Genomic DNA, 24,044 nt, shown 5'->3' on the forward strand with positions numbered 1-24,044 from the left:
TTAGGGCCACAGGCTAGGTGGCTGGCTGTTCAACAGCAGGAATGGATTTTCAACAGAGCCTCGTGTTCCACGTCCTCCACTCGTGGCTACCCTTGTTTCGTGGCCTCTTTCAGGGAAGACACTAGGTGACCTGTCTCAGCAGTGGTGGGAGCAGGACCTCGGCCAGACCTAGTCCTAACCGCTCCACCGCGCCCTGGCCTCCATCTCACCCACATCCCGAGACGTCTCCTGCAATTCATTTTAGGGACACGGACACGTAAAAGCCGCTCTCCAGGTGAGCGTGTTGGCACTGATACAGCCCAGAACCAGGACAAGGAAAACACGGAGAGAAAGGAAGTATATTAGCTGGTTTAATTTATTTAAGAATCTTACAAAGAAAGAAAACCAAAGGAAACAAAACGAAACAAAACAAGAAAACCCACAACAACGGAGACACAGAATTTGTTATGCTTCGTGGTTGATCGTTTTTCCGGGCGAGGGTCAGCCTCGCTCAATGCAGCCCGATACATTTTTATTGCATGAGACCCAGTTTGGAGAGTTACACATCAGAGCGGTGGGAACAGTCGTTTCCGGACACCGGGCGGGTCCTGGTTACCACGAAGGCCGGGCAAAGCAGTGCAGTATCAGAACAGTGCGGACCTTCACAGACAGACGGACATTCACACGGAGTAGCCATATCAAAGGGGAGACTTAAAAAAAGAGAAGGAAAGAAAAACAATGCCAACAGTCTACATCCACCTTCATTTTCAAATTGTCTTTGGACTCCATCGTGTTGTCTCAAGACGCACCATGTCGGGTTAGCGAAGGAGGAAGGTCTACACCTACGTATAAAAGTATCCTTTGCTCAGCGGAGGTAGAACCTGGTGGAAGTTTTATTGCAGAGATACCGCGGGCCTCTTCCCACCTCCCGGGGTTGATGGTAGATACAAGTGGTTATTGAAAAATAACATCAGTAGTTTGCAAATTCAGTATAAACCATGGACAGAATGATTTTTGTGTCTGATGATGAGACATCAACGTGCTACGTAGAAAACAAGCTCTCTGCCCCCCAGGGTGGAGTCAGAAAGAAGGTCAAGCTTCTTTACCCTCTTCAGTGCCACAATGCTGCCACAGCAAGAAAGGCCCGGGGCGGGACAGCAGGTGACCTTCAGGCCTTGGCTTCCCCAGGCTGGCCCCTTGGGTTGACTACACTAAGGGACAGCCTCAGCCTGCCTGCGCCCTGCCACGTGGCTGCAGAGGGCATGGCTGCTGCTGCAAAGCTCGGTTCAACCACTCGGCACCGGAGGAGGACAGCTGGCAGGTGGCTGAAGGGCATTCATGCTGGAGCATATCCCACAGCAGGCCCTGCTCCAGGACACAGTAAGTCTCCCAAGACTTAGCCAAATGCAGAGAACTTTGAAATTTTCAACAAGTCTACCAAGTTCAACAGGAACGAATGAAACGTGTTCACGAATGAAAGGCCCACGAAATGCTCATAAAAAGCCCACTGCTTGCCTCCTGGGTGACGGACCCTGCCACGTGGGTTCAGGAGTCACCTGGCCTCCCTGCTGGCAACACTAACCGTGAAGGAAGCCTTGATCCAGCTCAGCCCCCAGGTGTGTGGTTCATTTAGTCAAGAGCAATTCACCAGCACAATGAGGGTGACAGGACTGCAGGAGACCCCACAGCCAGCCCTTCCTCAGGTAACTGCCTGGTTTACCCTCAGCCCGGAATCCACCCATGAGCTAAGGGCTCCTGGGAGCCTCCACGGCAGTTTCGTTGCTCTCTGTGGGAGGAGGACACTGTCCAATGCCACCTGTCACCACGGACACAGGCTGCACCGGGCCTATCTCCCTGTCTGCTGTCAATCTCTCTAACAGGTTACCTGAGCTCACTGCAAAGTACATCTCTAATGATCCCCGTCAGTTAGAAAACAGGCCCAGATTCTTGGAGAAACACGGGGCATTTGCAGCAGCAGCAGGACATACCTCAGTGTGCACGTCTGCAGGCTTTTCCCCCAGCGGGAGGGCGCAGGTGAGGAGTTTGGTGCAGGCCTGAAAAAGCGCAAGGCTGGCAACAGCTGGGTTTGCTGCGGAGCTACATTTGATCCCAATGCACTGAAGAAGTTAGAGGAGCTTAAAGGAAGTCTTGGGAAGATTTTTTTTTTTTAATGTGAAAATATCAGGCTCACTATAGCTTCCAAAGAGCAACATAAATGAGCATAACTAGTCATATAATGACAGTATCAGAAATTGCACTCAAGTTCACCCCTCCCCCAATACAATGCATTGCACACAGTAAATTTGTAATAAAAATGCAAAACACAATCGCATATTGGAAAATATTAACACAAAACACACACATTGGAATTCATAGCAAAGATGCAAAACTGAATTCTAAAATATGTGAATAAATTCAACTAAGAAGTTTTCATACTTTTCTACATTAAAGAAAAAAATTTATACAATGCCCCGTTATAGGAAGAAAAGAATAAATAGAATTGAAGGGAAAACCAGTTGGTAAGGGTCTCATTTTACAAGAAATATTTACATTCAGAATTCGAAAGAGCTCAACATTTCTATATATACACCCTTATGTACACATATATAAGTACAACATAAAATTAGAAGGTGGGTATCGATTTCACCTCAAGGACTCAGGAAAGCATGACTAGCTAGCTTGAGTGGCAGGTGTCTAGATGTGCTTCCTCCACCTCCATGCCCTTAAGACACTGCTTTTGTATTAGACATTGGCAGCCAATGAGGAATTTCTGCAAATGGATTTTGCTCAGAGCTGCGGCCAGGCAGGTATGGACTGGGAGCTGCATAGACTTCGAGCAGCCGAGTGTGCACAGTGGGTGTGCATGGGGGCGGTGTTAGCGGGGAGACCCCAGACACAGGGAGCGGAGTCAACAAGTGCCCATCATCCCGGTGGCGACCACGGTCACCTCACGGCCTGAACTAACCAAACAAGTGATAACTGGGTCCCAGCCTACCAGCCAGCGACTCTCACCAGCACCATTCTTAGAAACTGCTGAATATCCCTCAGGTACGTTTTAAAAACCAGAGGTTTCAGACAGGGACCTTCCTCTTCATCTCACCAAGAAAAGGACCGGAAGGGAAGATACTTGGCCTCTGCTCCTACTTTCATCACCTGGGATGCACCCGTCATTTCTGTTCTATCGCTTTCCCCCCTCTTGCTCAATGGGAAAGTGGAGTGGGAGGGAAAAGGCTCCCGTTACACGACTGTAAAAGCTGAGCGGGTACCCTCTCCTGTCAAGCCTGCCACAAGCTGTCTAATAGCATCACAGCAATTAGCAAATGAATGCCCAGGGGCTCCAGCCAGAAAACTCTGTCTCTAAAAGAGTCTATTTCCCTGGAGTTTGGTATTCTAGACCTTTCACTTTTACAGATGAGGCAAAATAAAACGAAAAGGTGCATTGTTGCAACTCAAAAAGGTTTCTGAAGTGCTAAGTAATTGGACGGCAATAAATATATATACATACACGCACTACTACATTGCTTTGGACGCAGGATCTTGCTAACTTATATACTGGTGTAAAGATACTGACGAGGGGATATGCAATTTAGCCGCAAAAAGGGGAAAACTGCTTAAGATGTTTACTTTTTGATCAAGTTGTGTTTAAAGTACTTGGTTAATACCTTTAGGAATTCACACCATTGACACCTATCTGGATAACCCACTAAACCGAAGATAGACTTGTAGTGCGGAGGGTGCTAACTTAGGGGAACACTAATTCCCCCGAGGTACCGTCTGAGCAGCTCTGGACACTGTAAACTCTGAATCCACTCCCGTGATTTACAGGCCAATCTTTGTGCTCAGAGTCGTATTGCTAAAAAGGGAGAAAAGGCATTGCGGAGGCCAAGTGGGCTCACACGGAGATCCACAGAGCCCCTGGGTTCAGAGGGGCATTCAGATCCTGAAATACACGGGACTGCTTCAGACTTGATGTTCTGGCAGAGAAGGACCTTGAATGCCGGGATTTCCCATAGTTGGCCAACCTGAACTTGCTGACTTGGCTAAGGGCACAGTGTAAAGGTCATATGCTCGCCTCCAGGAAGGGGGATGGGCAGCAGGCTCTGGCACACCACCCTCTGCAGGGGGTGTGAACGGCACCTCAGCCCCCTTCCACTTACGCTGAGTGCTGCCTTTTAGAGGTCTACTCTATTTGAGAGTTTTCAGAGGCCTTATTTCCGGACCTTATTTAAAAAGCAAAACAAAGCTGTTCTACCGAGAACAGAACATCTGACTGCCCCTTTGCATCAGGTAGCTATTCCAAGAGCAAACATTACATCATGAACCGTGGGGCCACTAATTGCAGGCTAAAGAATCCTCATCCTGACGCTGCCTGGGAAGCACCGTGACCTGCTGGTACCCATACACAGAACAGGGAAGCTGCCTACAGCCCGAGTCTCTCTTCCTCCCCAACCCAGCTGCTTGGTCGTACTGGAGGGGCCCAGCTGTTCACCTTAGCATGGGCGCTAGTTTAAAAACGGACACCTGGGAAGCGCTGCTGCAGGCTGGGGGTTGATCTAGAAGCCCTAACAAGGGATTGGCCGACATACGTGTGGATCACTGCCTGAGATATAGGGACTAGACTGAAGATAAAAGTTGCATCCACTAGGCAAAATATGCCAAAGAACAGAAATTATTCTCCATTTGTCTCTTAAGCATCAGGAATAAATGAATCCAAAGAAACAAACCTGTGGTAAAGGCGACACAACTGAACCGACAACCACACTCAGGCGGGAAGAAACACAAGAGGACGAAAGCCCAGCTTTCGGCCACCATCACTACCTCCCCTGCTCTGAGGCGTCTAAAAGGTCACAAAGGCAAACAACTCAGCCGGAAGGATTCACAGGTACTGCATCTCAGCCCTCAACACCTTCTCATTCTAAAACCCGAGACACGCTGAGCAGCACCCGAGTTCTGCAGAACCCCCGTCAGACTACCTCTGGAGGTGGTGGGGCCTAAACAAGAGTCCACTGCTGGTTCGGATAACAACTTTTTATTTGACATCTACAAGATGGTGGTATCTTGCAGCTTTTGACCAGGTTTATACAATCTCAGTTTTTCAATAGTGCAACCTGTGCAAGCAAAGAAAAAGGAAAGGAAAAAAAAGGAAACAAAAAGACCAATTGTCCCCTCACTTGTTTTTATAAAACATCTATTATAGGCGAAACAAAACTTACCCATATTATAGATAAGTGTCTATTCACATTTGTACATTACCATTTTTAACAGCTTGAGATAAACTCTACAATGTCTTACAACACATTAAACAATATTCAAGTTACTAGGTAACAATAACAAGAAATAAACATACAGCAGAAGCGTCAAGTGTTTCCTCATTGTCTACTTTACAGCTCAAGTATGGTTTCCTTTTTTATGAGCGACCAACGTATTACGATAATAAAGTAAAAAAAAGATGATTTGCAAAATGGAAGCCGAGTTGTCCTTTTTTCTAAAACTATCTTAAGTTAAGGAAAATGGAAATTTTGAGAAAAGCAGGCTTGTAGCCGTTTTTGCAGCACTCATTAGGAATACTATTAATACATTAAAATTAACTTTTAAGAGTTTTATCACACACAAAAAAATGTTTGTACTTATCACCTTAACAAGAAACCTGGGACAGGGAGAATGGGGGTCGGGAGAGGAGTCACGGGGTTAGAAGCAATACCCAGGTATAAACGTTATAAAAATGCAGTGACCAATGCTATACACCTACAAATGCTTCTCTCCATCACATGACATCTGTTAATCTTGTTTACGCATGCTTTCAAAGACATGCACTGTCAGAACAGAAACTAGAAAAGAACCTGAATGTGTGATGTGCAACCTTTCGTTTCATGCTTTAATAGACCTAGTGTTTAATAAGTTGGATAAAGAAACCAATATATATTTTCAATATTTATAGACCCAAAACACATGCATCCGGGGAGAACTCCCACAGCAATGGCACGGATGACCTGCGTTAACCCTGAGCACTGTGGAACATTAAGTAAAGCCAGTTGGGAAGTTCCAAGCATTTTTAAACCAATTGTGGTTCGTAGCCTTTAACAAACTCACAAACAAACAAACAGACGGACACACGCACGCGCACACACCCCTCTGCTCCCGCAAAGTAGGAGCATATGGGAAGTACCATGGGCAAAGCAAAAGGAAAGACATATGTACCACCATCGGCACTGTTGATTTTCAGTTTTGCTGTCTATTCCAGGTTTGTCCTTATTCCCAAAAAAATTAACTAGAGAGAGCACAACTGAAAAAAATTATAATTCTTTGGAAACTGTCCCTGATTTTTATGCAAATGATATGCTTCAACAGCATTTCAGATACATCCATGTTGAAACCTGTCTGTTCTCATGCGTTGCTCAAGCTGGCAATGCTCTGGGGGTGGCGCTGCTGCCAGAGCTGTTTCTGCTGGACCGCAAGCTGTTGAGACTGGTCTGAAGTTGACAGGAGGTTTACAAGAGGAGCCACACAATTTGCAGGGATGATCAGACCTGCCATTAGAAACAAGAATTTTTAAAGGTTGCATTCAGGAGCAACCACACAGTATTTTACACTGCACAGCAAATTCCCAGTGAGGCATAGTATTAAGTGTAACAAACACCACTCCACACAAAACCTAAACAAATACCTAACCACCAAAATGGCTCTTTCAGAAGAAACCTGATTCCTCGGCAGTGTTACCCACAAATATCTGGGCGTACACACGTGTCTTCACGTCACACTGTCTCTTTGGTGGAAGAACAGACAGTGAAGTACCGGACCTTCCTATCTATTATCTTTCACAGCTCCCCAAACATCGCCTTCTTTGGCAGGTACTAATGTAACAAAAAGACTACAGAGTTGTGGTCACAAACTCAAATGCTGACTGAAGCAGGCAGATGCTTGCAGACTGGACAGCAGATGCCCTGGGTAAGGAAACTCTAGACTTCTCCCTGGTGGGAAGGGGAGGGCTCAATATTCCAGAGAAGCTGCTGTGTGTTTTTGAAAAGATGAAAATTCAGGCTTTTGGATTTTACATGTTGGCAACTAATTCAAATAAATGAAAACTTGCAACCAAAAACACTTTGTGAAAAAAATGTTCACAGATTGCCTTTGGCCACAGGCTACCACCAATCTGCAGAGGAGAGGAAGGTTCCTGCAAATAACACAGAGACTAGGGAGCGGGAAAGGGAAGGAACTGGGGGAATCCCCGGAGAGCCTGGGACAGAGCAAGTGGTGGCAACAGCTAGCCCAGCCCTGCAGGACCCCATCCACCCTCTAGGCAGTGGCTCTGAGTGCCATCATCTCAACCTGGATAATAAACGTGACAGGGTGGACTTCAGACAACCCTGGGGCAAGAGGCTGGGAACCTGCACAGACGGCCAGTGAAGAGGAGGAGGAAGGAGAGCAAGAGCAGCATAAAATAAAAGACCATCCCAGAACTTTAACCAGAATCAGCAATGTCCATTCAAAGGTATAACTTCTGTTCAACTCTTTAAGAACATATAGAGCAAGTTCTACCCCACTACAAGAAGAGACGGTAAGATTCTAAGGTGTAAAAAGCAAAATAAGAAAAAAATGAGATCTTTTCCCCAGAACTCAAACAAAAACAAACAAAACTCACCTACAATCCGCTGTCCATCCTCTGTTCTCAGCCGAACTATCTGCATTTTCACATTTGTGCCACTGACAGATGCTAGAACACCCTCAACTTTTGTCCAGACGCTCAGTACTGAGCCACATAATACATAATACGTGCGGCAACGAAGACCTATTTCACAAACTAATCCCAAGCTTGCTTTTTTACAATTGCCACGCCTAGGAGAGAGGGGGAGAGGGGATATGTATGAACACACACTCAAACAAAAGGTTTGCAAGGTCTACCCAAATTTCAAGTGGAAAATACCTTGTCTTTACTGGCAGTTCCTTAGAGTATAATCCTTTCAACATAATGAATTATCTTTCCAATGTGAGCTACCACTACTGATTTTTAACATTAGTTATTTCTGGGACCTAACTCCCTATACAATGGCTGATTTACTGGTTTTATATCCACTTAAGCATTTGTCATTTTCTATTCATTAGTTTACTTTGGATATTACTATATTAATGCAAGCTTATAAAATAATCCTGTCAGTTATTTCTATAGTATTTCGGGTAAGTGGAAAAGGTCTCAGAAAACAAAATAAAAACATATAAATTTATTTTTAAAAGCTATGAAAAAAAGACATACAAAAATTACTTTCACAATTCATCGATAAAAATATCTTTCCAGTATTAATTCAAGATGAATATACAGTATTAGGGCACTTTTCTTGCTAAAACTCAAAGCAAATGTTTGAGAGGATTTTTGTAGGCTAATCTTTAATATATATATATGTATATATATATTTTTTATGTGCCTCAGGCATGAAACAGCTCTGGCCACCGACACAGGCATCAAGCTAGGATGAACTAAGGACTGTACATCTGCTTTGCCCCTGATTGATATAAGAGCAACACCACCAATCAGGTGTCTCCTTGCCCATTGCCAGGGGGTTAATCTTTAATATATTTTATCTTAATTAGTTTTCCTAAGTTAATTTCTAACACCACTATTTTACTCTCAAAACAAAAACAAAAACACTGTTGCCTGGTTGGCGTGGCACAATGGTTGAGCATCGACCTATAAACCAGGAGGTCACAGTTCAATTCCCAGTCAGGGCACATGCCCAGGTTGCGGGCTTGATCCCCAGTAGGGGGCATTTGAGGCAGCCAATGATTCTCATGATTGATGTTTCTCTCCCTTCCTATCTGAAATCAATACAAATATATTTATTTTTTATTTTTTAAAAAATATATTTTATTGATTTTTTACAGAGAGGAAAGGAGAGGGATAGAGAGCCAGAAACATCGATGAGAGAGAAACATCAATTCAGCTGCCTCTTGCACACCTCCCACTGGGGACATGCCCGCAACCAAGGTACATGCCCTTGACCGAATCGAACCTGGGACCCTTCAGTTCGCAGGCCAACGCTCTATCCACTGAGCCAAACTGGTTAGGACCAAATGTATTTATTTTTTTTAAAAAACTGCTCACATCAAAGCAAATTAAAAAAAAAAAAAAGCAAATTCATCTACTTACATATGTAAAAATAAATTTAAAAACCTAGGCATGGGTAGCTCAGTTAGTTAGAGATCGTGCTAATCACCAAGGCTGCAGGTCAGGGCACATAAAAGAATTAACCAGGGGAGGGTCAATTGGGGAAAAAGGGGCATATGTAATACTTTAAACAAGTAAAAAAAAAAAAAAATCAATCATACACATCCTATAAGCTTTGCTGACTGAGAGAGCTACACCACACAGCAAATAATGTGCTCATATATTTATAGACAGCACTAGAGTAAAGGCATATTTAATTAAATCTTGATGACACTGAAGAATGTCTTGAGAAACATGAAATACTGACCAATAAGCATGAGTACAAGTGTCTGCAGATGAATTATACTGATCTAACCAGTGAACCAGGGCATCATCCGAGACGACCTGTTGAAAGTAAGACAAAAACTCTGTTGGAAAGAATTGTTGTACACAAACTGGTTGCCTAATCTGGTCTGTAAAGCCAACTTAAGGTGACCTCTATACAGAATACCTGACCCTTGCTACAGGCTGCATCTGAGGAACATTATCAACTTCTGCCATGAGGACCTTCCTATGTAACAGTTTTCAAATAGCTTAATTATAACTAGAGGCCTGATGCACAAAATTCGTGCAAGGGGCTCTGTCCTCGCAGCCCTGGCTTCATCTGGAAGGTCGTTCAGCTGTCCGGTCTAATTAGCATATTATGCTTTTATTATTATAGAAGATTGTTTTCAAGTGACAATGGACAAGAGAATAAAAGTTTAAGGTAAAACTAATAACCCTATCCTATATAATAAAAGACTAATATACAAATAGATCAAACAGCGGAACAACCGGAACAACCGGAACAACCAAACATCGCTATGATGTGCGCTGGCCACCAGAGGGTGTGCACAGAACATGGCAGGCATCTGCAGCAGTGCGACTGGAGCAGGTGAGCGGGGGTGCCAGACCAAGACAGGCGCCAGTCACTGTCATCGGGGCGAGCCTCTGGTGGTTACTGAAAATTCTTTGCTCCTGCATGCCACGGTCCCACCCAGTGCTCGCACCTGCTGCCAGCGCGGACCCCGCTTGCACCCGCTGCCGGAGCCCGGCGCCAGTCCCGATCGCTCGGTGCCATCAGCAAGTGCGTGTGGCGGCTGCCGTCATTGATCGCCCGAGGGCTTCTCCACCTCCCCCTTCTACTGAGGGGCGATCAGGGCGGCAGCAGCTGCTTGCACCCACTGACGGCACCGGCCCAAATCACTCTGCGCTATCAGCGGGTGCGAGCGAGGCTGGCTCCTTCTGCATGTGGGGGCACCTTCTGCATGTGGGAGTGGCGGCGGTGGGAGTGGGGCTGCCAGCAGACAGAGGACTGGGGCAGTGGTGGGAGGGGTACGGAGGATGGGCTGAGACCCGCCTCTGTTCCTACTGCAGCCTCATGGCCCACAGTTCCTTTCAAGGTGCACGAATTTGTGCACTGGGCCCCTAGTAATAGTAACGTTAGGAAAAACATAGTCATTCACTGTTTTTCTAGAAATCATTGCAAAATATAAACAGCAGCTCATAATGAAGCCAGAGTTGGTGGGAAGGAATTTCAGTCTTGCACATCTTCCCTTTATTTAAAAACTTCTAGTTTCACTGAAAGCTTTTTTTCTAACAACACAAGCTATTTTAAATCATCACCTTACAGGTTTCTTAATAGCAGATAACAAAACTGGGTATAAACATACTTTCAATCTTATTATAAAACAAGTTATTTATAAATAGCATAGTGTACAAATGAAAAAAATACCTTCTTATATTTCTTCTTTAAATCAGCATAAATTTCTAATTTGAGTTGTTTCCCAGTATTTGGTCTATAGACTAAGAAAAGCTTCTTTTTTGGGTTCACTTCTTTAACTAAGATGGCCGTCTTCTTGTTGTTCCTTATCTATTAAAAAGTGGGGAAACACAAAGCCTGGTGACTGCTCACTGAGACACTGGTGTTTGGTGCCATCACACGGCAAGTGGAATCCCTTGACCGCAGCAAAGCAAACACAGGAGCATGAACACGAAATGGAGAAGGATGACACGCTGCAGGACAGTTTCACATGGTCTCTCCAAAAAGAGGGCTCTGGGACCTGAATTCTGAGGAGGCTGAAGACTTTCCTTAGAAAATGGTTTTGAATAAGCGTTAAAAGCATAAATGTCCAGTGGAGACACTTCACAAGTTCTAGTCCACATACCTGACTCAGAACCCAAACAGCCTAGAGACAAGTGAGGCAGAGGTCAAGGGAGTGGGCACGAAGGGACTTCACAGGAAAATTCTGTTACCTCTGCCATGTGGCTAAAATTTTTCATAATTGAATGCTGTAAAAAATGTCACTCTCCTTCAAGTTAGAATAAAATATAACCTCAAAGATAATGATTTTGATTACCCACAGGCCTCTGAGTTCATTTCATCCTTCGGTGCCACCTACCCCTACGGCTGCCCCAGGGAGATCCAGTGCTGAACAAGAAATACACAACTACGTATGTAGAAGTGGAAGAAAAGAATGCACCTGACAAATGACAGAACTTACATAAATTTTTTAAAGTCAGAATTATGAGAGAAATCCTAGGAAGAAGGAGTTATAAGAAGCCCCATTTAATTCATGAAAAAGTAAGATTGGAAAATCAGTATCTCCTTTAAAGCAGTGGTCGCCAACCTTTCAGACCTCATGGACCACCAGTGGTCTGCTGACCAACAGTTGGCGACCGCTGCTTTCAAGAATGGTTAACGATGACTAAGCAATAATCTATGACAGAAAATTGAAAGAAAAAGAACAGTTTCAAAGTGAAGCCCTAACCAGTTTGGCTCAGTGGATAGAGGGTCAGCCTGCAGACTCAAGGGTCCCAGGTTCGATTCCAGTCAAGGGCATGTACCTTGGTTGCGGGCACATACCCAGTAGGAGTGTGCAGGAGGCAGCTGATGGATGTTTCTCTCTCATCGATGTTTCTTACTCTCTATCCCTCTCCCTTCCTCTCTGTAAAATATATTAAAAAACAAAACAAAAAACAACAAAGTGAAGACATTTCCCCAGCTGCTCTACAACATGAATGTCTTGCTGAGCAACTACGTTTTTATATTAAGGTCATTCTTACACTGATAAAATGACAACATTTTACTTTTCATGGATATTAAAGATCCTTTGTCTTTTACTGGCTCAAATGATTTGAAACATTTTTTATATAATTCTGCAAAGTCAATAAAACAATGGTTAAAGTGAAAATTACATTTTCAAATTTTTTTAATCAGTTGAGATAAAACACTTGATAAACTAATAAAAGTACAATGTTTCAAGCAAATAACAGTGTGATCTGACTTGGTAGAGTCAAGTAAGTTCACTGTATGGTAGCCCAGTGTTTTAAATTCTAGCAGTAATTTAAAATGAAAAACAACTCCGAGACCATGTGGATTCCAGCAAGAGAGGAATCAACAGGACTACTCTCCAGCCATGAAGACAGAAGAGAAGCAGTCCAGAGACGGAAGACGCTGATGTGGCCTTCCCATACTAGCAGTTAGCAGCTGTGCATCACTGCAGATTGCCCAGGACCAAACCAGAAAGAGTCGGACCTGCATTACCACCATTTGTCCACCATCCAGAACTGAAATGTCAGTGCTGACATGTACACATAAGGAACTGTTGGACATTGAAATTGGGTCTCAAAAGAACTGTTGGCCCAGAAAGAAACTCACTACAGACCGATTCATTTGCCTGTCACCATAACCATTATTGCTTGTCTCATTTTCGGTTCTTATAAGTGTATTTCTAATAGCACATGATCTCACTCATCTAGGGGAAATAATGAACAACATAGACTGATGAACAAGAACAGACCCAGGAACAAGGAGGCATGGATCAGACTGTCGGGCCTCGGGGGGAGGGTAGGGAAGGGTGGGGGTAATGGGGGAGATCAAAGGACTTGTGTGCAGGCATATGAGCCTAACCGGCAGTTAAGGACAACAGGGGGGTGGGGGCAAGTGTGGGGAGGGGGGTGGGATGGGAATGGGGGGACGAGGACAAATATGTGATACCTTAATCAATAAAGAAATTTAAAAATAAAATAAAATAAAATAAAATGAAAAACAATAAGCAATACCCTTTGTGGGCCAAGCAAAATCCATCTAAGGGAGAAATATGGATAAAATCTGGTGAACTGTATCGATATCCTGGTTGTGATATTATATTATAGTTCTGAAAACTGCTACCATTAGGGAAACTGGTGTACAAGAAATTTCTCTGTATTCTTTCTTATACCTCATGTGAATTTATAATGATCTAAGTAAGGTTTTCAAATAAGCAAGCAAACAAACAAGGAGCCAGATCCAACTTGAGAGCTTTAGCTCTTGGATCAGGGATCAGTAAACCAGGCTTGTGGACCAAGTCTGGCCTTCAGCTCCCAAGTTGAACAGTGGCAGGAGGGGAGGGAGGGAGGAGGGAGGAGGAAAAGCCAAAACAGAGACCATATATAGCCTGCAAAACCTGCAATATTTACTATCTGCCCCTTTACGGAAGGCAAGCAGGACTCCTGCTCTAGACAGCGTCCGTAACTGGCCCTGCCTGCAGCATCACAGACACTCCACTGCACACAGTTACATCTTGAACCAGGCCGTCACTAACAGTCAATCACTCCATAAGCATCTATACATATAAAAGGCTAAGTGACGGGTCGATAAGTATGATGCGCACTGACCACCAGGGGGCAGACACTCAACTCAGGAGCTGCCAAGCAACAGCAACTTTGCAGAGTGCCCTCTCACACTCTGGGACCTCTCAGGGGATGTTGGACTGCTGGTTTCGGCCCAATCCCTGCAGGCCAGGTGGAGGGACCCCACCTGTGCACAAATTCATGCACCGGGGCCCTAGTATTTTAATAAAACTGTTAAAAAATTTTAAAAAAAGGAAAGAAAGATAGATAATTCAAGAGAAGGTAATTATTAGAAACAGGCAAAATCTGCCCTGGCCTAGGGTAGCTCAGTTGGTTAGTGTCATTGGGTGTTCGATCCCTAGTCAAGGCATATACAAGAATCAACCAATGAATGCATAAACGAGTGGAACAAGTTGATGTCTCTCTCACTCTCAAAATCAATAAAATAAAATAAATTTTAAAATTGCATCTAATAACATCTCTTCAATATAGTAAATGAAATTGTACATGAATGGAAAAACCCACAATTACAGTGATAAATTATCAAACCAGAGAAAGCTAAATATAATTGGGAAATATGCTCAAAGCCAAGATGAGAATCACAATGCTGGCAATGAAAACACACATCTGGATAGTTCGCATCTAAAGGAAATGAGTCTTGCCGACGTGGCTCAGTGGTTGAGTATCAAACGATGAACCAGGAGGTTCGATTCCTGGTTGGGGCATATGCCCAGTTTGTGGGCTCGATCCCCCAGTGTGGGGAGTGCAGGAGGCAATCAATGATTCTCTCTCATCACTGATGTTTCAATCTCTCTCACCCTTCCTTTCTGAAATAAAAAACAAACAAACAAGTCTTACCTGCAGTGACAAGTAAAAGCCATCATCTGGTCCTGTGAGCTCAGCCCAAATCTTGGTAGCTTCCTCCCAGGACATCCCTCTCTCCACACTAATCTATAAGAGAAACAATAACAATTAAATCTGACTCACTTCTGTGAGTGCCTACCACAGAAGGACAGCACACCAAGTGTCACATGACTGCCAGACTTACTGTGTATAACTCTACATGACCGGAGGTTGAATATCCCGGAGTCAGAAACTTCTTAACGTCACTTTTTCTCACTTTCTCATCTCCAGAACCAAGATCTTAAATAAGAAAAAGGCAGCATATAAATGTAAAAAGAACATTTTATCAGGAATACACGTTTAAAATTTTCCCCACTGCTCTGGCTGATGTGGCTCAGCTGGCTGGGCACTGTCCTGTGCACCAAAAGGTTGCCGGTTTGGTTCCCAGTCAGGGCACATGCCTGGGTTGTGGGTTCAATCCCCAGTAGGGGATGTGTAGGAGACAGCCAATTGATGTTTCTCCCTCTCTCCTTCTCCCTAACCCTCTCGAAAAATCAATTAAAAGAAAAAATTCCCCACTTACCTAAGATTCCCATATCGTATCTTCCATTTTTTTTGGCATTTTGAACAACTGCAGTGAGTGTGTCTGCAAAATACTGAAATAACGCATTCTGTTGATGCACCTCCATGCCCAAAATTCTATTCAGAAATTTCCCGATGTTGTTATAATCTGTAATGACAAGAATATAGGAAACAATTTAATGCACAAAATTGGCAATTTAAAATTTGTTCATCTAAGCTTAGTTCAAAAGTCTCGCTTTCTCCTCTAAAGTTTTCATCACACATCCTGCACTGTTCCCAAAACAGCTTTAATCAGACAATTTCTAACTCGAGCAACTAGCATGACCATAGTTCCATGCTCAAAGGATGTTTGCTGAATTGAATTTTTGCATCTTCAACTTTACTTATTAAAAGTATGAACACAATTTAGCACAAAAATGTTCCTTCTCCAACATCAAGTCTCAGCTAGTCAAGTGTTTAAGTGCTAGACGTCAGTGAAGCTCAACTTTGGCTGCACAATTAGGATGTCTCAGAGCTTTGGCCCAGCTGGCATGGCTCAGTGGTTGAGTGTCGACCTATGGACCAGGAAAGGTCACAGTTCAATTTCCGGTCAGGGCATATGCCTGGTTTGCAGGCTTAATCCCTAGTGTGGGGCGTGCAGGAGGCAGCTGATCAATGATTCTTTCTCATCACTGATGTTTCTCTCTCTCTCCCTCTACCTTCCTCTCTGGAAGGTAACCATGCCTGAGCTCTAGCCCTGACTTCAGTATTTTTTAAGAGCTTGGCAGCTGATCATAGGTGCAACCTGGGATGAAAACTGCTGCTATTAAGACAGAACAGAAGTTGAACCTCTTTTGAATAACCAGAGGAGAAAGAAACCACCCAGAGTGCTTTGTGAGCACTCAGTAATGAGGGATTGAAAATTACAAACTTTAACCTTCCCCTTCAAGTTGATAAAGGCATAAATAACAAAATGGGCCTTACCAAAACAGCAATAGCTATGTGTATATACAAAACTAATACCAGTACCTTTATCTAGAGTTAGAATTCCTGAGCGGTCTTCTACATTTATCAGGCCAACCCCTATCAGTCCTTGCCGAACATCTGTAAGAAAATAAATTAATAAAAATCCTCAAAACCCAAATGAACTGTCACCTACCTAATCAAACTAGATCAAGTTCTAGCACTAAGACACAAACTATGTATCTTCCACAGTTCATATTAGCCAAATTAAATGGAATCAACAGGCCCAAAGGTCTTTAGACACTCAGAACTCCTACAGTAGTACTCAAGCCTCACACTCTAGTTTAATATTTCATTAAATATCTTATGGCCCTGGCCGGGTTGGTTAGAGCATCATCCCGATACACAAAGGTTGCTGATTCAATCCCTGGTCAGGGCACATATATACAAGAGTCAACCAATAAGTGCATAAATAAGCAGAATAAAAAAAAAAAAAAATGTTTCTCTAAAATAAATTTTTTAAAAATCTCATCTTTCCAACAGTAATCTTTGACTACCAGCTGTCAGCCATAGAATGTGCAACAAAAAACAACATCTCTAATAATGAGCATGTTCTGAATTTTGTTACTAAGAGCCGTTTATGGACCTTTAAAACATACTGGTGTCTTACAGAATAAGGAAGTGAGGGAAAAGGGTCAATAGGAAGCATGATGACATTGTTTACACACTTTCATCTGCATGGTCCAAACTGTCTATATTCTGCAGATGACAACTGTGTAGCCAAAGATCTCTGCTGCAAAAACGTCTCCTTTGGGAACCCTTCCTATCCCCATCAATTACTTGTATAGGGTGTGGCAAAAGTAGGTTTACAGTTGTTCATATGAAAAATCATATTAAATACAAAAATTAAGTATTCACAACTGTAAACCTACTTTTGCCACACCCTGAACAGAAGGATATAATCCCAGCACTGTAATGGCAAAAACAGGAGAGTCCACTAAATGCCAGTTATTGAATAACTAGAGAAACTTACATGAGCTAGCCGTAGAACATTATGCAGCCACTAAAAAAGTATTATTGCTATAGCTACTGGCTTATGAGATGTCGGTAAGGTATTAAGTGAAAAGTACTTTGTAAAAGCAGCATTAACTGCATTTAAAAGATAAGATGTGTTTAGATGAAAATGGAGAAAATATGCTGGTAGGCTGTTACTGTTCAGATTGTCAACATCTGTAACCTTGGTGGTGGAAATGAAGGTGGGAGTTAAGGACAAGACTGACTCTTCACCATACACTTTAGGTTTCTTTCATTACTTACGATGATTAAGTAACATGTAATTTTAAAGAGAAGGGGAGAGGGAGAGAGACAACAACAAGGCCAAGACTATAGAACTGGAAAGGCCCTTCCAGTGAAAAATGCTAACTCTACAATGATACATCAAACACCTTACAGCTACTTCTTACACATCTATTTTCCAAAATATGTTCATAGTTTCCTGAGCTACTAAAACCATCTGGACTGCTTACATTTATGGGGTAGAGTCTATATTACAGATCTGCGAGATAGGTCTAAGAATTTCCTTAACACTACCTAGAATTTTCTTTTATTTAATACTAATGGCCCGGTGCATGAAATTCGTGCACATTAAAAGGGAATTAGAGGAAATATTTTAATATTGCTATTTCCCCTTTCTCTATAATACAAGGGTCAGAGATGAAAGAAAATTAGTAAAATGTATATGAAAATCTCCCTCCTGTCAGAATCTGGGGTGCATCGCGGGACCCATTCATACACTGGTGTGTGTGTGTCCCCCTCAGCCCGGCCTGCGCACTCTCACAGCCTGGGACCGCTTGCTCCTTACAGCCTGCCTGCAGCGGAGACAGGAGAGGCTCCCGCCACCACCACTGCACTCGCCAGCCGTGAGCCTGGCTTCTGGCTGAGCGGAGGAGCTCCCCCTGTAGGAGCTCACTGACCACCAGGGGGCAGCTCCTGCATTGAGCATCTGCCCCCTGGTGGTCAGTGTGCGTCATAGTGACTGGTCGTTCCACCACTTGGTCTATTTGCATATTAGCCTTTTATTATATAGGATGAAAATTTCCAAACACGTACAAATGTAAAGAAAATGCCATGAACCACATACATTCTCATTACCCCATTTTAACAACTGTTAACACATAGCCAATTTTATCGAGTGCCCCCCCGCCCCCGCCCGACCAATCTCCACAGATTATTAACCAAGGTACTTTAACTTTCATATTTAATTTTAAAAGTTACTGGACGTAGTGATTTCAAATGAAACTAAAAACACTTTCCTCCATGAATCTAGTAGTAACATGAAGTACACAATCAAGAGCAAAAACATCTTCACTTGAATGAAATTTAATAAATCGACTGCTTATTACAATTGATCAACTTAGGTGTCTAATAACTTTCAATTTCTAAGTTTTATAAAATGTAAAACAACACTGCACGTTAGAACAGGTTTGAGTATCTCATCAGTACTCATTTTCCTTTGTTATGATTATTCTTAAAATTTACCTTTAAAGAATTCTCCAGGGTAGTCTGGAGGTGGTGATACCATAGGAGAATCTAGGTTTACAATGGATTTCATGACAATTTCTAATGCATTTCTTCCATACTGCAATAAAACAAATAAACAAACCAGTTTTAACATTTGGGTACTCTTTAATCACATGACCAAGTCAATACTATAAAAATGATAATTATATCACAGAATCAAAAACAGCAGGAATAAATTATCTTTGTACATATTCTGCACTGCCTAATGCCTACTTCACACCTCTGCACATAGCAGATATTCAATCAAGAACTTCTGGGAACTCACACCTCATTCATTCACAAACATGTGTTATAGTCCTATTTTCAATAGGAATAAAAAGATAACTATATTGCAGAGCTGATCACTGAAGATCTCACCGACATGTGAAATCTTGTCTTCCTGTCTATGGGAAACCATGATTTTACAGCAAAACACGGAGAGGTACCATTGCTAGGTTTTCAACAGCCCCCACTTCCACGAACCCAGCACACTACTGCGAGATCAGAGATGGAAATCTGAAATGTACCTTATTGTCAAAGTTGAACCTGCTCAAATCTCTGGATTCTGTTGCTCTTCTGTCACCATGTGTAAGTGCCCCCTATCAAAACATAAAATTTCCAATCAGACAGGTAACATACACCAGACTTTACATACATCTATACAATTCCTAAACTTACCAAACTCTCAAGTCTTTTAGCAACAATAGATGCAAATCTTTGTTCTCCCGCCAATTCAGAAATTAGAAAGACATATTCGGGAGCAGTAACTTGGTTTGATCTATGAGTTCGTCCTGTAAACACACACACACACACAAAAAAAAAAATCAGATTGTGTTCACTAGAAACAGAGACTTCTGAGATCTATTCCTAACACTTAATACCAAGATGGGATTCAGAAACCCTGAAACAAGAGGAAAAATATAAAATTGTTAAATGCGAAGCATATCACTATTGCTACCCCAGTTTGGTTAACCACAATGTTGCTGATGCACAGCTGCTCTGGATTCTGTCCAGATTCTTGTTTATAATCACTGGGTCCCGGGGACGTGAAAATGGAAGGAGGGGAGGAGCGATGTGCCCTGAGTGAAGGCTGTGGGGATTGAAAAGGACGTGAGCAGCAGCTGCTCTGACATGCCCTGACCAACCTAAAGGTCTGTAATGAAGACACTCCTGAGAAACCCTGTTCTGGGACAGAATGCCACAAGCCCAATGAAGCCCCACTGCAGATCTTTTACATCTGTTAAAACAGGTATGAAAGAAAAAATATTAAATAAGTAAAACAGGCATGAATTCATGATGCAGTCACTATTTCAAGGTACATGCTACACACAACACTTCCAAAATGTGTATGTATGTGGAGTTGAAGATGTCTGACATTCAATACAGACTGATCTGCACACATTCCGGGACCTTACCAAACTGCTGAATGGCTCTGTCTGCACTCCAGGGCAACTCCAAAGTCATGTGCACTCGCCGTCGTTGATTCTTGGCTCTCCGATCTGCTTGTAATGAAATACCTGAGCTGGCAGCTTCCGAGATGATAGCAATATTCTGTATCAAATATAAGAGAAAAAAAGGTAGTCTTTGCACAAAGACAAGCAGGGAAGTGTAAATAAAGTCCTTAGGTAGATTACTGGGGATCCATCAATACCAACTCTCCTCTTCCTAAATCACAGAACCCCCAATTTCAGCTGGGTGCATGGATGCCCAAAATGAAGATTACATTTTCCAGTCTCCCTTGAAGCTAAGTATGGACATGCTCCAGCCAGTAGGTAGTAGTAATGTGAACAAGGTCCAGGAAATGTCCTTAAAGTTGAGAACAAGCCAGTGTGGCTCAGTGGTTGAACAACAACCTATGAACCAAGAGGTCACAGTTCAATTCCCGGTCAGGGCACATGCCCAGGTTGCAGGCTTGATCCCCAATAGGGGGTGTGTAGGAGGCAGCCCTTCGATGATTCTCTCTTATCATTGATGTTTCTATTTCTCTTCCTCTCCCTTCCTCTCTGAAATCAATTTTAAAAAATATATAAAACATGTAAATGTTCATTGTGTGCAATTACTAAAATAATATAGGATAACAACATTCAACAGGGACAATTCATATTAAAAGAAAAAAACCTTCTAAAGATTAACCTAAATGTCTAACTATATGGACAGTATTCTTGTTGCTGAAAAGCATCCCACAAAAGAAAGGAAAAATAGAAAGCATCCCAGAAAAACATACCTTATCTCCATCCATAAACCTTTGTTTTTCTGTGATATTTAATATTTCCACAGGGACGTCAAGTTCAGATCTTGACTCATAAGATATGCTTCCATCATCATTGCTTACGACCCTCCCCTTGCGGCCCGTCATCTGCAAAGCCAAACAAACCGTGCCACTTACAAACTGCCACCTACAATTAAGGTGCCTGATTCAGACCCAGAACTCCTTCACTGGAGAAACCTGGTGCGAGGCAAAAGGTATGATGAGCCAACATGCGTTGCACAGCCTGCACTGCACCAGGCACTGTGGGAGAGACATTGCAACATAGCCCCTGGTCTTGAAAAGTTCAGATTCCAGTGGAGATAGCAGACATGTGGCAACGATTAGAGGCCGCCAGTGGCGCAGGAACAGAGGTGAGTGTCTCAGGGCAGACACGCAGATACTAGGAGCTTGGGATGAGAACAGAGTAAGAACAAGGGCCCTAAGATCTGAGGAAACTAGACAGATCATTATGTGATGATACCCAAAATATCACTAATTCTACAGGGTTTTAAAGGTGGCAAAAAAATTACCAAGGAGAGACACAGCCCTGCTCAAATCCTATATACCTCAGCAACATTCTCAGGGCCGCCAAGTTCATCAATCAGCTCATCCAGGGTATTAGGAGGGAGGTCTTCAGCTAATTTTTCTAGTTTATCAAGTAGGTCTTTCTTCATTTGCTGGGCCCTTTCCACGGCATCCTGACTTGTTATAAGGCTGCTGTTGCTGTTGGTGTTGCTGTTAGCTAGATAAAGTACATTTGTTAAAAATCAATACAGAGTTTAAATATTTGTTTTGTTTAAATTAAAAGTACATTTCATAGACAAAGCAAGCTTTCACATGGATACCTGGTGCACTGTTAGGAGCAGGTGAAATAACTGGTGTGGACGAAAAACTAGGTCGTTTTGATCCAAGACCTGATGCTAATAAGGCACTTTGAATAGAATCTGGATCTATACTTTTCTTTCTTTTTTTATCTTTGTTTTTCTTGTGGTCTTTTCTGATTAACCAAGGATCTGAAAGTTAAGAAAAGATAGGTGTCAAATAATTTGTTAAAACAAGTGGGAATCTTCAAAGGACAGGACCATTGAGCTTTTTTGTATTATTAACGGATAACTTGTAAACGGTTGCCAACTACAGTGTCCAGTACATCCACACCCAAGTTCATGGTTTGAGGTTAAAATAACTGCACAAAACTAAGATCATCTCACATAAGTGAGCTAACACTCCAGAAGACAGGCTACGAGCTCTCCACCAAGCAAAGACTAGAATCTGTGTCATGTGTTTACTTCACAGAGGATAAAAGGTGTTAGTTACTACAATATCCCATGTCAAATACCCAGAAGGAATGACCCCTCAGCTTCCATTTAACACACTGACGAACTCACCATCCTCATCGTCCTCACTGGACTCATCTCTAAACGGGTTGAAGTCATCGTCATCTCCAGAACTCAGGTTCTTGGAGCTCGCATAGTCACTCTCCTCATTATCAGAGGCATCGGATTCGCTCCCACTGTCGTCAGAGCTGCTCCCAGTGAGGCCACCCACTTTCCGTGCTTTTTTGGCTTCTCGAGTTATTTCTTCGCCTATCCTCAAACCCCAGACAAGACAGTCAGCCAAACACACTGTTCTCAAAATCCAAGAAATCACATTTAGTTCATGAGTTAATTCAAATGAGACCGGTAGAAGAGAAGCCTTTACGTAAATATATAAGAACAAATAAAATTTACAAAAAAGCTAGGTTATGTTCAATTATGTATCTAATTTATTCTTAAGAAAAAATTAGATACATATGTAAAAACTCAAGACTGCCTTCAAGTGCACAAGTTTCAAATGAAATCAGAACAGAGATAAAAAAGAATCTCTGGTGCTGTCACAATTTAATTGTTTATCAGGCTGAGAGAAGAAGCCTAAATAATCATAGTTTTACAGAATACTTAACATATTAAAGCCCTAGCCGGTCTGGCTCAGAGGATAGTGTCGGCCTGCAGACTGAAGAATCATAGGTTCGATTCCAGTCAAGGGCACATGCCTGGGTTGTGGGCTTGATCCCTTGTAGGAGGGTGTGTGGGAGGCAGCCGATCGGTGATTTTCTCTTATCATTGATGTTTTTATCTCTCTCTCCCTCTCTGAAATCAATAAAGATATATTAAAAAAAAAAAAAAAAAAGACTTGCTGGAATACAGCTGACGCTTGACAGCATGGGTCTGAACTGCGTAAGTCCACTTATGTGCTGATCTTTTTCAATAAGTACTGTAAGTGTCATTTTTACAATCTTATGATTTTAATAACATTTCCTTTTCTCTGTCTTAGTTTATTATAAAGATACAGTATATAATACACAGAATATAACACAAAAAATATGTGTTAACTGACTGTCCATGTTATCAGTAAGGCTTACAGTCAACAACAGGCTGTTAGTAGTTAAGTTCTGGGGGAGTCAAAAGTTGCACACAGATTTTTTGACTGGGGGGGGGGGGTGCTGCTAACTCCTGTGTTGTTCAAGGTTCAACTGTACAAACAGTAGATAAAACTGTTCTTTTAAAGCCACAGAAGGTGCTGGTTTGAATTATGTTACTCAATATTCAGAAGATAACTAAAACAGCATTACTTTTCATGCCAGGACACTAAGATAATAAAAACACTGCCAATTATACTATAATAATCAAGCCACTTTCAGGCATATTAGAAAATGTATTTCTTAGAATGAATGAAACAAGGTTAAAGTGTCAGGCATTGTGTTTGAGTTCACAGCATCAGGTTTCACAGTAAGTTATCATCACCCTTTATAAAGAGCATGAGAAGGCAACTTCTCAAACAACTTAGTAAGCACCTTAACACAAACCCATGTTTGTACTACTATAAAATGTCTAACAAACATTGGCTCATGTATTTCAATTATGAAATAGTAAACTAACAGAAGCCTCTTTAAATAAGACTATAAATACACATATGTGCAGTTTTGACAACACAAAGGCCTGGATTCTGCTTCCCATATATCACCCACTAGCTGTTGTGAACCTGGGAAAACTCCTTAACCTCTTTGTCTTCCTGTACCTTAATTTCCTGTCTACAAAACTGAAAACCTAAAACCTGCTTTCATAT

The 24,044-nt window shown here is 42.4% G+C and overlaps 1 protein-coding gene and 1 pseudogene across 2 annotated transcripts in view; both read right to left on the reverse strand.

Annotated features, from left to right (window-relative positions):
* Positions 1-337: 337 nt before the first annotated feature.
* The window catches only part of SBNO1 (strawberry notch homolog 1), a 50,224-nt gene continuing 26,517 nt past the window's right edge, over positions 338-24,044 (reverse strand). For both annotated transcript variants that reach the window (XM_054712591.1, XM_028147102.2), the window contains exons 16-31: positions 22,328-22,525; positions 21,788-21,955; positions 21,509-21,684; positions 20,919-21,050; positions 20,110-20,245; positions 19,373-19,485; positions 19,222-19,293; positions 18,674-18,773; positions 16,202-16,276; positions 15,195-15,341; positions 14,817-14,911; positions 14,627-14,719; positions 10,890-11,027; positions 9,444-9,520; positions 7,619-7,812; positions 338-6,506 (exon numbers count right to left, since the gene is read on the reverse strand). In XM_054712591.1, coding sequence (XP_054568566.1) covers positions 6,364-6,506; positions 7,619-7,812; positions 9,444-9,520; positions 10,890-11,027; positions 14,627-14,719; positions 14,817-14,911; positions 15,195-15,341; positions 16,202-16,276; positions 18,674-18,773; positions 19,222-19,293; positions 19,373-19,485; positions 20,110-20,245; positions 20,919-21,050; positions 21,509-21,684; positions 21,788-21,955; positions 22,328-22,525 — 2,057 coding nt within the window. In that variant the 3' untranslated portion in view covers positions 338-6,363. The remainder of the gene's footprint in view (positions 6,507-7,618; positions 7,813-9,443; positions 9,521-10,889; positions 11,028-14,626; positions 14,720-14,816; positions 14,912-15,194; positions 15,342-16,201; positions 16,277-18,673; positions 18,774-19,221; positions 19,294-19,372; positions 19,486-20,109; positions 20,246-20,918; positions 21,051-21,508; positions 21,685-21,787; positions 21,956-22,327; positions 22,526-24,044) is intronic.
* Positions 8,389-8,533, reverse strand: LOC114231969 (small nucleolar RNA SNORA48; annotated as a pseudogene).

This window comes from Eptesicus fuscus, chromosome 23 (assembly GCF_027574615.1).
Source record: "Eptesicus fuscus isolate TK198812 chromosome 23, DD_ASM_mEF_20220401, whole genome shotgun sequence".
NCBI lineage: Eukaryota > Metazoa > Chordata > Mammalia > Chiroptera > Vespertilionidae > Eptesicus > Eptesicus fuscus.